Here is a 12,889-nt window from a genome sequence, read left to right on the forward strand (position 1 = left end):
GCAAAATTATGTCTTTAAGCCCTATTTGGGGCTTCAAGGCTGTGTACTACCTTTGGAGACTCTAAAGTCTTGATTTCTAAGGTATTTTTCTAAAAATCTTTTTGGAGAGAATTATTATTTTACAGAGAACAATTTTCTCTTGTGTTTCTCCATTAGAAATAGAAAAAAAAAAATCTCTGACCTCTATTTTCTTTACTCTTTTTCTTTATTCTTTGTAAGTGATGTAGTTACATAACACTAACGTAGCACTTCAGTAGTACAAGAAGCTCATCCAACTGTTTAATTGTTATTTTTAGTATGGAGGCACTAGGTTAAAACAAGTTAGAGTTAAGTGAGGCAGAAGCTGGGTTGGAGCTAGAATGAGCTGGGAGAGAAGAGGAGGGAGCAAGACATGAGAAAGTGCTTAGTTAGGAAATTTCTGCTTTTGTATCCGATAACCTATTGGTGCTCTTTTTTTTTGTTGTTGCTTTTTAAGATATGATTACCTTAAATCCTCTCATTCCTTTTCTCATCAAAATACATGGAAAAAAATGAAAAATGTAGAGAAAAATTTAGGTCACTTAGTTTGCATACTGTGCAGTAATTGTATGAAGTTGGCATGCACAAGTCTCAGCATAGGTTTTATACAAACTTTCAGGAAATACCACAATAGGAAATAGAGATAAATATTTTTCTAGAAGATTGTAAAAATACTCTATTATTCTCATTATTTTGGAGGGTTTATTTTATACTAAGTTGAGAAGGTTTTTGTTTCTAAAAGAACCAGTTGCTATGTCCACATCTGGCTAAGCACAACTGAAAGGTCATCTGCCCTGTCTGAGGTCTGGAATTGAAAGCCATCTTCAGTGGTAAGGTATCCAAAAGTTAGAGCTTTCCTGAAGCTTAGGGTGGGAGGGATAAGCTCTGCAGACAGAGGAGGCTTAGATCTGATGGTAGATATTGAGGGAGGTACATGTGCGTATGTGTGTGTGTGTATATATATATATAAATCTAAAATATATAATTATAAATATAAATAATTATATATATATGTAATTATTATCTATGTATGTATTGTGTTTCAATAGTATTTGGATTTGGTTGTGGAAATTGATGCTTTTTTTTTTCCTAAAATGATTGGAGCAGAAGTTTTCCTTCTGAAATATTAACAAAACTTTACAGAACTGTTCCTCTAAACATTTACGTCTCTCTTTTAGCATCCACCAAGCATAACTTCTGCAGGATCTCTTTGGAAGGAGTGATGGAGCTTTTAGGAACTGGATTTCTGCGTGGAAGTAGTGGCTTTCTACGAGCCAGTGGTGATATGCTGAAAGGGACCAGCTCAGTCAGCAGAGATGTTAGAGTTGGAGTCACACAGGTTTGTGTTACATAATTTATAATGTTATGAGATTGCCAAATATTCCTATAACAACTGTTTTACTTTCATATATTTATTTCATTCTGTTTGCATCTGTGACAAAATGTATATAATTTAAAATAAAGATTTACATCTTCAGTTATGTCTGAAAGGAAAAAAAAATGCTGTTGCTTATTGGTTATCTAATAGTTTGAAATTTTCAAAACAAAGTATGTTACACTAGTGAAATCTTCAAAAATTTCAATTAAGTGATATAAATAAGTACTTAAAATACTTTTTATATATAAAATGTTAGACCTTATACCTAAAAATTAGAGGAGGAAGTTAAGAGAATTCCAAGTTACTTCAACTTGGAATGATTTCCTTCTCTATGCAAACATTCTTAGTCCCATTCTGAAAGAATGTGTTTGCTTTGAATAATAAGTGCTTGAAAAATAGGGGAAGCAGAATGTAGTGGCAAAAAGCAAGTATCTGCTGATTGGTTTCTTGCGTTCCAGGGATAAAATCTTATTAACTGAGAAAGACTGAAGTTTTTACCAGTGCGAGCTGGTAAAAACAATGTTATTTTTTTTCGGATAAAATCTGCTTGACCTCTTGCAGTAAATATATGCTTAATGTATGCTTAAACAGCATATATATGTAAAAAACTAGATATTCAAATGTTAAACCTGTGAATCAAGACTAAAGGTCATGCTGAACATTTACATATAAAACAGTAGTGATTGCTTTAATGTTACAGTCCCCACAGGCACATATGTCCCCTTTGCCAGTAAGGGGATTTTTAATTGCATTTCTACTTCTTCAGTGCAAAAATAATCTGTAAATTAGCTTGAATTACTGATACAAGTTGCCAGACTTCGCACTGAAGCAGCTAGAAGGTGCTTGCAAATCGTCCTCGATGTTCAGCTCATGCTTGGGTGGGAACATTAACTTCTGGCAGAATGACAGAAATGCTGGGGAAGAAAATAATACATTGTCAGCTATTTGCCTATGAAACGTATGCCAGACTCCTAGGGTATTCTACATACACCGTGGTTTATTAGTTTTCCAGGAATAGATGTTTCATTTCAGTGTTTTGACTACTTGTAGTGGTGTTTTTTTTTAAAAAAGGTTCTCTTCTTTTTTTATGCACTTCTGTTAATACGATAGTATTGGTGCTACACTCTACCATCAGTTAGATCAGTGTGATATTTCTATAATAAAAACTTGAGAAATTGTATGTATACCAATGCCTGTAAGTAGAAAATGCTTGCATTTATAAAATGTATTAATTATTATGTGAATTACAGCTCGTTATAAATTATAAAAATAAGAAAAATACTGAAGATGACTTCTTACATATGGAAGAAGAGTTTATATTGTTCAAGATACAGCCAGGTTCAAGATGTAGTTTAAGATGTAGCCATGGCAGTGTGACTCTTCACAACTCTATCATGTTAAATTCCTCAGTTTTCAAATCTGTAAAACAGGGGTAATGTCCTGGTACATTATTAAGTGTAAGTAGTATTTGTCAAGAGCTATTAGATGCTAACAGGATCGTCTCATACAGTTTCTTCATCTATAGTACTTCACTTTCTTTTATGTGAATAATTTAGTTGTTAGCATTAGGCATGAGACGAAGTGTGTATGAGGTAAACACAGAAGTTCGTTGATAGGGGTAGTATTTGTGAAGTGCATTATAAGGACTTCTGTATGTTCATTTGCATATTCTCATTTTATGGTATTCACCTTTCTTGGTGGTAGCACATCAATTCATTTAAAAATTCCAACACACACACATGGCAGGTAATTGTAAGGGAGTGTATTATGTGGCAAAATAAATGGTCTTGTGGTGATTAGATTTGTAAAGTGACTCTGCATTCTTTCTCTTTGTTGCGACATCCATAGTCTTTTTATGGTACCTTCATTGCAAGGCAAACAATTAAAATTCATTGAGATGAAGAGCAGTGCTTGGGGGCTGCAAATAGTCCCTAATTCCAAGTCTATAATAGCAAAATTCTCTCAGGGTTATGGGTTATAGTATTGTAAAATAGTAGGTCTTAAAATGCATTCATACATTAAATTTGTGTTCCATGTGCAGAATGTTAAATAGCTGGAAGCTGTTGTTCAGTGAGACCAAACACGATGTTTTACATAATAAGTGCCTGTGCAGAGTAAACTGCCATTTCTCACACCCTGGAATGAAATAAAATGGGCAAGCACTGTGAATTAACATACAGACAAACTAAGCTCCAATATTGCTAGAACAGTTTTGAGAGTAATTTAAATTATATAAACAGGTAAAAAAAAATGTGCAGCTAAATGCAGGTGAGAACGTGCATGATTTATGGATATGTATAAGTAATCTCAGTTCAGTGACATTATACTTCTGGCAATGTGCAGAGATAAAAATGATGATGTATGTGGGATAGCTGATAGAAGTTTTCCAGATGACTATGCTCTAAAATATTGCTTCTTTTCAAATCTTTTCCAGGCATATGTGGTATTTGCCTCTACATTAGGAGGACAATGGCTTGAAAGAAACTTCTCTGCCTTCCTTTCCCATATTCTAGATCTTGTTTCTCAGTCTCACCCTAAGGCTATTCAGAGTCAGGTGGATGCTATCGGCTGTCGCCGCTGTGTTTCGTTTATCCTTCGAGCTACAGTAGGAGGCCTTCTTGGGGAAAAAGCTCAAATTGCAGCTGCCAAGGAGATTTGTCAGGCCATCTGGAAACTGAAGAAAGTTGTGGGTATGGGTCTAACAAGATTATCCATTTGGGGCTTCTGTTTTCCTTTCTCTTTTTCTTTTTTTTTTTTTTTTTAATTTAAGTGATTGTCCAGTTTCCTAATCCAGAAATGGCAGAAACAGACTATATAGCGCTGGTTTATTACCATGGTAATGTAGAGGGCTTTTGATGGGGTACTTTGTTTTTAACTTGGGCTGGTTATTGGTTTGTGTGTGTCTGTGCATGTGTGTAAACAAAAATGTAAACATTAAAAAAAAAACTTTTTCTCTGGCAAAATCACTTTAACCAATTACAAATATAATAATATAACAAACACATGCAGTAATAAATGTATTGTAAAATAAATTAAATTGGCAGTTACTAGCCAGATTTTGCTTTCCTGTACTGTACAGGTGACACTACTGATGGTTTGGTATGACAAAATAAGCATTTCTCCTGGAAAAAAAACAAAACAAATCTTGCATGTTGAGGTCTTGTACAAGGATTCCAAACTTCTGATCTCCCACCATCATCCCCCTTGGGGTGGGGAGAGGAAAAGAATGCTATACAGTTGCATATTATATCCTACTTAAATATCTAAATGTTAAGTGTCTAAATTGACATAATCAGTTATGTCTCAGAAGATGAACATACAAAAACAAAAAATCACCAGAAAACTATTTTTTTTTATTTTTCCCTCCCTATTTTTCCCCTTATTATTTATTCTTTCTTTCTACCCTCTGTTGGACATGTTTACTTGTTCACTCATGTGCTCTTTATGTCTCTTCCTCCTGTTACTTTTTCATACTATATAGTAAAAACTGGCAAGTTATATCCACTCCTTGTCAAAGCATGACCTTTTCAAGTCACCTTCAGGAAGGCTGAGAATAGTGTGCTGTTTCAAATCACGTTCAAATCAACATTTTTTTTGTTTCTGTTTTGTCTACCCTGCTGCCCTCACAGATGTGTTACAGGACCCATTTGAGTGATAGAAATGTATTTGCCTCAGAGAAAGTAAAACTTTATAAAACCAGTTTGGTCAGTGATAAAAATACTAATGATAGAAGCTCAATTAGTAATACAGACAAATTACCATAGCAAATTCCGTTATCCTATCTCTTTGTTTAATTTATGGTAGCAATTTCATGGGGTTCTTCCTGTGTTGTTATCAGATGCTGCAATGAGTGACAGTAACTTGGAGACACGAATTATGACAGCAGATGTAACAGCAAGTCAGCACGTACTTGTGTGCGCACTTCAGGAACTTGGAAGTCTCATCCATGGCTTAGGAACTACAGCAGCACCGTTACTACAGGATTCCAGTACAGGTACATGCCCTGAATTATTCATGTACCAGAGTACAGCATATATTCCCTTGTTCACTGTGGTCTTCTTTGATTGCTTATGGCTAGACTGTTAATTCTTAACAATCTGTTGGGATCCTTTGTGTGGCATTGGCTATATCAACCTTTCTTCTGGCATACAGTCTCCTCAATGGGACCTCCTTAATTCTGTCCTTTTCTGTTTTCTTCTACTAAGCTACAAAAAAAAGAGGGGAAGTTGACTTACTGCACGCTGTATAAAATCTTCAGGCATTGCCCTAAGAGATGTATATCATCTTCTGCCTGTACTAGTACAGTAATTGGCTTGGTTTTTTGTTTTGTTTTGTTTTTGTTTTTTAAAAAGGAAGAAAAAAGATCAGCATCAAAATTAACTTCATTAAGGATTGTATTTAAACTGAATCGTTTTGATCAAGCTGAGTGTCTTCATCTACCTTTATTGTTTTATTTTAGCTGCACTGAGAATATTTGTTGTTGTTTTGTTTGTTTTGTTTTCAGGGTAGGTTCATGTGGACATCTGTTTCCACTGACATGATCTGTTAGGTTTTTTTGTGTGTGTGTGTGGTTTTTTTTGTTTGTTTGTTTGTTTTTCATCCTATTACTTTTCATTTGGGGTAACTTTTTTTTTTAGGTATCGTGGTATTTAAATTTGATGACAAGTAGTTCATAATAAAAATCGATAGTACTTTTAAAAGAAAAGTACATAAATTAGATACTAGCTTGTTCACCAGTTTCCCATATGTGTTTTTGCTGGTTAACATCATCTTAGGGATCACCTGCTTGCCAACTTCTTAAATGTGCTTATGTGTTGTATTTTTCAGGAGTTCTGGAAGCAGTAATTTCTGTCATCCTTCATCCCAGCATTTCAGTTAGACTAACAGCAGCGTGGTGTTTACGCTGTATTGCAGTAGCATTGCCCTCCTATGTGTCCCTACTCTTGGATCGTTGCATTGAACGTCTGAGTGCATTGAAATCTTCCCCAGAAGCAGTATCTGGCTACAGTTTTGCTGTTGCTGCTTTGTTGGGTGCAGTAAAACACTGTCCTTTAGGAATTCCACATGGAAAAGGAAAGGTATGGTCTGAATACTTTACTTCTAGACAGTTATTTGATGTCTTTTGCAGCAGTATTTGCGTGTATTCTTTATCACATGACCATGAAAGACAGGATACTGTTGTGACCTGTTCTTTCCTCGAGCGGGGATTTAAAATAAGCAAGTGCTTTTCTCAAATGTGTCAGGATTTTGAATTTTTTGGGAAACATCATTAATGACGTTATTAACCATTCAGACTTTCTAATGGGGAGGTTTTTTATGTACTACTACCTGTTTTGGGATAAAGGTCAATTCCGTGGAGCTGTGAGGACTTAAATTTAACATCCTAAAGAAAGGTTTACTTAGAGAAAACATTTTTTGAGTAGAGTTAAGTTCATCAGAATTTCAAACTAAATCCTTTCCAGCAACATTACAGCTTCTGTAATGTTGGGCCAGTTTGGCTTAAATTAGAAAGCTGACACTTTGTCTCTTTACCACAAGCTTTACAGCAGTGTTAATGATGAGAAAATGCTAGACTGGAGAACTGCTGAAATGTATCAAGCTTTGCCAAATGAAGAGATTTTTCTTTTCATAAAAATAATAATTAAAAAAAGTATACATACAAATCTACTGCATGCTGTGATGTTAGAAATAAACGTCCTGAAAGTCACCATCCCTGGAGGTCTTTAAAAGACGTTTAGACATAGAGCTAAGGGATATGGTTTAGTGGAAGATTTGTTAGCGTTAGGTCAGAGGTTGGACTCGGTGATCTTGGAGGTCTCTTCCAACCTAGACTATTCTGTGTGATTCTGTGAAATTCATTCAACCACAAATTATGCCAAAGCAATATTTCCCAGTGCCATCAGTGACTGCCGTGTACGGTTAGTCAATGCTTACACCAATAACAATAATCCTGTTGTTATCCTGAAAATCCTTAGTCAAGTCCAACAGTTTTTAATCAGTCCCAACAGATATGCACTTTCATGGTAATAAATAGAATTTAACAGAAATAATGTTACTGTGTTACCGTAGTGTAAGATATTGTGCCAATCTCTCTGCTAGTGCAGATAGGATATACTGTGCTTTAAAGTTCTATGGATATCCTGATAGAGAAATGAAGGTCAGAAGAAGAAGCTGTTACCATCTCAATGAGCACTTCATCCATAGAGTTGCTTACAGCTGGAAAAATACGGTGCAACACAAAGATCAGCGGTACATTCTAATCCTCTGCAAAATGTAGAAACTTACTTTCTCACTTCTACCCTTATGTCCAGTGGCTGTGAAAAGGACACTTTCAGAAGAGGCGCAACTTGTGGAAAGGATTGTGGGTTTTTATGTCATTACACCTCTGTAAAATGAAAGGAGTGCTTTAGGATATTAGCAAAAATCACCCTTACCAGTGATTCAGGGCCACCTTTTTGCTGTTACTGGGTACTAGCAGTTCCACTCCACTCCTCAACAGACATTACTAGGTGCAGTTCTCATTCAATTTACCCAACTCTGATGAAATAATTCATATTATGGGGATGGGGGGGTGGATGGAGTTCTTAGCTTTTAAAAACTGTTCCTGATGATTGGCTCTGAGACCATGGGGAGAGAACAAAATGCCTGTTGTTTGGCTAGTTGTATAGAAAAGTGCCATTCAAATACTATACACCTAAACAGAGCTAAAATATCTATTCCACTGAGAAACTTAATTCTTTACAAAGATTTCTTTTAGAGTAATAGAATAAGATGAAATAGGGCCAGGAGGAGGTATGGGAGGGCAAAGAAAAGTGTGGGAGAAGCACTGTATTCTGTACTAAGCTGGCAGGGGGGAGAACAGAAGAGCTGACAAAAGCCTTTTTCCATTCTTCCTAGGAACACTGCCAGTTTCCCAACTAACTCCTCTTCTGAGGAACTGAAAGAGACCAGTGTTAAACAGAGCAGTTCTGAAAAGGAAATATCAAGTGTAGACAGTAGTGACCTAGACAGAAGCTGTTTTATATTAATACTTTCTCCTTTGAGAGAGTGGTTAGAGTTGCAGGTGGAACCTATTCAAAGCAAGACAATAAGTAGTGGTTTTATATGTAACATTCCATACTAGTGCTTGTACTTCAAAAAACCTTTAGAAAATAAAACATTTCTACTAGTACATGGATGGAAAAATTGTCAGAAATCATTCAGTGAAATCCTTTCTAGGATGTTTGTTTATCAGGTACTTAGAATATACCAAGTGCTTTTTAAATTTTAGAATCAAATACTTGAAACCTCAATCAAAAATCTGTCAAAATAAATTTATTCATGTGCAACCAACTGATAGTATTATGGAATTTGGGAAAATATTTTACAGTCTGTTTATGTTTAATGAAGTTTTCTAAGTTCACAAACATCAAATTTTCACGAAGCTAACTCTCGTGCAGATTTTCATGGTTTTAGAAGTGTGCAAAGAAATTATGTAAGGATGTTGTCTTTACTGAGGCTATTCATGATATTGTTGATAATGCCACTTATTTGTAACGGTAATTTGCAAGCAATTTGTTTTGGCAATCAGTTATAACACGATAAGAAAAAAAATACTTTTGAACAGTGAAGAAATCTGTATGTAAAACACAATGTGAAGCCAGCGATTTGCAGACACCCTGTATGTTTTTCCCTGTAAATTCTAGGTAGCTTGTGCTTTGGTACCAAGTGAAGATTGTCACTTTGCATGTCGCACATCACTAGGCACATGCAATTATTGTGGAGAAGATCAGACAGGACCGAATTATGCCTTAGCCTACTTCTCAAACTTGCTTGTTTATTCATACTATTTGTTGATTTCTGAACCGTCAATAAGAATGGTAGGATTTATTCTAAAACAAGAATAAAAAGATCTTTTACCCCTCTTGTGACTACTTCTGAGCTGTAATTCGTAGGTCTCATGTATCCTTTTTCTATATAGTGGTATAAATAGCGTATCAGAACTCACAGGAATATGTGTGGTAAGGATTAAAGAGAATTATCAGCTCTCCTTTTGCTATTGGTAAAAGAAGGGACCAAGAAGCAAGTAACTTAACTGGTACCCCATAGCAACTGTTGAAACCATCCTAGACTAGTACTGAAGTCCATCATTGCTACTTTATAAACCTAATTTTTTTGCCATTGCCTGAGAGGAAGACGATGTTGTATTTGGGGACAATGAAATAGCAAATACAATTGAAAAAACATTTCAATTAGTTACTAAGATACTGATGCGCTGTTTTTCTCTATAAATTTGAAGGTAATCATGACTGTAGCAGAAGATCTGTTGTGTTCTGCCTCTCAGAACAGTCGCATTTCAGTGCAGCGAACCCAGGCTGGATGGCTGTTGATAGCTGCCCTCATGACATTAGGTAAATGGCTTAGTACATTTTACTTAAACTAAATTAACCTGTTCCATGTTCTGTCTCTGAGTTTATTTCTTCTGATGTTTAATTTAACTTACCACTGCAAAATAATTCTAAAATAACAATGTAAATATTTAGAAAACTTTCTAAAATAAAAATGCCATTACTTTAAAACTTACTATTAGGTCATTGAAAATAATGTCTAAGAAACATTGACTGGTTGGGATCACTATTAATTAAATATGGAAAGTAAAATTTCAAAATCAGTCTAACCAAATGTCCTTGTGGTTATGAACATTTACAGTAATTATTTATTTCAAGATCTGTCCCGGCACAAAAAAAGAAGAGCGTTGTTCCCTCTTGTCAGACACTTGAAATATTACTCAACTTTCTGATACTTATTACTGATCAGATTATTGATTCTAATATTAAACTACTAACGAAAAATGTGTGTTGACAGCTTTGTCCATATATTAACATACGTCCATATAATAGTTTTCAGCTATTATTTCAGCCCAATGGCTCCCAGTTTTCTCTTGTATTAGCAAAAATATGATATTACCTGAAACTACATTACTTTATAACAAATGTTTGCTTTTTCTGAATGTTGCTGCTGCATTGTATCTCTTCTATGCTGGTGATCCCCAGGGTCTGTGTTCAATAAGACAGATGCCGTAGCTGACTTAGTGGCTTATTAGTAAATCTGTCAGTGGGTATGGTGTCATGTATGAAAATGGAATACCAAGGAAACATTTGACCAATGATATGCGAGTAGGCTGGGAAAGTAGCATAAAGATTTTTTTGCAGCTGTAATTATTTTGTGAATGTAGAAAAAACATGTATGTAGAAAAAAAAAACAAAGAGAATATTTCTACTCTGAGTCTTCACATTGGTATGAAAGCTGTCAATACCTACAGGTCCTGCAGTTGTCCAGCACCATCTGCCACGAATGCTGTTACTGTGGAAGTGTGTCTTTCCATTATCCCCCAAAGACCTAGAAACAGAAAAGACGCGAGGAGATTCTTTTACGTGGCAAGTAACACTGGAAGGCCGTGCTGGTGCTCTCTGTGGTAAGTGGGATGTGCTGTATTTATAGTTGGGTTGGTGGTTTGATTTTCCATCTGAAAGAACAAAGATACTTCATATAGATTTCTTTTACTGTGTGGTAGAGGTTGTATTCAGTCTCCAACATGTGTATATATATATTTACATATGTGTATCTATATACGTGTATTTCATTATTGCAAAATAAATAAAAATAAAAAATGAGAACAAAACTATGTTACAGAAGAGGATTCTTTCTCTTGTTCTTAAAATCAGTTATTTCCAAGCAGTAGCTGGTATCAGGAAGGATTCTCTTTTTTGTTGATGTTGTTTAACATGCATATCACAGTAGCATCTGAAGACATAAACCAGGTTATCTTCTGTTGCTTATACATTCTACTGTATTTAGTAAATAACAGTTCTGTTACCTAATAGCTGACTTACTGTAAGCAAAATAGGCTTGGTGAATCAAACAAATTTGTGAGAGCATTTCGTTGTGAAATATGGGGAATTTGGGTTGGTAAAAGACCATTTCACTGCTCTTCAAATACTTAACGTGTTGCAGTCATATACTCTGGAGCATTAAAGAGTCCTTTGCATAGCAGAAATGTGAGCTGAAGTATATTGATCACCATTCTCTCTCTATTCAAATCTATCAGAATGTGTGGAATTCAACAGTAATTTTATTTTAGAAGTAACCTGAACAATTAATCATTACATATTTGTTTATTTTGGAATTAGGTCTTTTATGCTCTATATTTTCTAGATACTTTTTGAAATACTAATTCAAGTTTTATTTTCTGTAAACAATTAAAAATACTTAAGTACATGTAAGTTGCTTCTTAAAGTACAGTAATTAAGCTAAATTTAAAGTAAAAACTAACAGCATAAGCAGTAGGTAGTCTGATCATCATCCTTTTCCCATTTTTTTCTTTTTCTTTTATTATAATTGTCATAGAGTTATCATGAAGTTGAGTTGTATTCAATAACTCGATTCATAGCAAAAATATGCTTGCATTCATGTATGCAACTAGAAGTCAAGGTACAAATATCCAAGCTGAGACATCAAAACAATGCGTCTGTGAATGTGATTGTATCTTTTATGATTATATCATTTTCTTAACTTACTGGTCAAAATGCATTTTTTTTCCCATGCTTTCTTCCATTTTTAAATTTTAAGTGAGGTAATTATGTGATTTTTTTTTTTTTCTAGATATCTCACTTTAATTAAGTTCAATTCCAATTCTTTTTTTTTAGCTATCAAAAGCTTTGTTTCCCACTGTGCTGGTCTTCTTACAGATGAAGTCATTCAGAGACTTCTTCCTCCTCTCCCAAGTGCTGTTGATTTATTGACACAGTAAGTGTATCAAACTGTTAAATGAGATTCTGATTCTGAAAAGCTGTGTAGCAATATTCTTGTAATTGATTTAGTGCACTTTCTTAAGAACTTTCTTTTCAAAAGAACAAAAGTTAGAGTATAGGATTTAGCTGTATAGCTGAAAACTTTAGCTGGCATAATAATAGCTGGCATAATAATGTCTTACATATTGAAGTATTATATAAAGAAGGAAGAAAGTATTGTATCCTTTTGTTAAGTTAATGCCTTTATTCTGCTTTTTTTTAATTGAACATATACATTTGTGTGTATCCATGGTCATTCTTATACAATAAAAAAGCTAATTCAAGAATACCCTGGGACAAAAAGTTTTATAAATCTAATGTTTTCTAATCTAAAATTAAAAGTTTTATAAATCTAATGTTTTAGATTTAGATTGACAACAAAGCTGTAAAGAGTTTTGTAATTTTTTTAACTTTTGCCTCTATTTCAGAATAAGTAGTGATTTAATGTGTTTGGGCTCTAAACTATAACAAACATATATGCACAAAAAAAGTTAATTGTAGTAAATATAGATACAACCAAAGGCAATAGAAAACCTAATTTATTTCTCTAGTATTAAATAAAAGGAATGACTGGGAATGGACCACCAAGAGGTTCTGCCAGAGGATGTGAAATAAATTGTTTGACTTCTGCTATTGCTAGTGTAAATCAAAACTGTACCTACAA

The 12,889-nt window shown here is 34.5% G+C and overlaps 1 protein-coding gene across 6 annotated transcripts in view; it reads left to right on the forward strand.

Moving 5' to 3' along the window:
• Nucleotides 1–12,889, forward strand: part of HEATR5A (HEAT repeat containing 5A) — a 64,137-nt gene that overhangs the window by 18,172 nt on the left and 33,076 nt on the right. For all 6 annotated transcript variants that reach the window (XM_035327721.1, XM_035327725.1, XM_035327723.1 and 3 more), the window contains exons 8-14: nucleotides 1,197–1,357; nucleotides 3,831–4,086; nucleotides 5,235–5,390; nucleotides 6,224–6,474; nucleotides 9,675–9,786; nucleotides 10,698–10,850; nucleotides 12,082–12,181. In XM_035327721.1, the coding sequence (XP_035183612.1) occupies nucleotides 1,197–1,357; nucleotides 3,831–4,086; nucleotides 5,235–5,390; nucleotides 6,224–6,474; nucleotides 9,675–9,786; nucleotides 10,698–10,850; nucleotides 12,082–12,181 (1,189 nt within the window). The remainder of the gene's footprint in view (nucleotides 1–1,196; nucleotides 1,358–3,830; nucleotides 4,087–5,234; nucleotides 5,391–6,223; nucleotides 6,475–9,674; nucleotides 9,787–10,697; nucleotides 10,851–12,081; nucleotides 12,182–12,889) is intronic.

This window comes from Oxyura jamaicensis, chromosome 5, assembly GCF_011077185.1.
Source record: "Oxyura jamaicensis isolate SHBP4307 breed ruddy duck chromosome 5, BPBGC_Ojam_1.0, whole genome shotgun sequence".
Lineage (NCBI taxonomy): Eukaryota > Metazoa > Chordata > Aves > Anseriformes > Anatidae > Oxyura > Oxyura jamaicensis.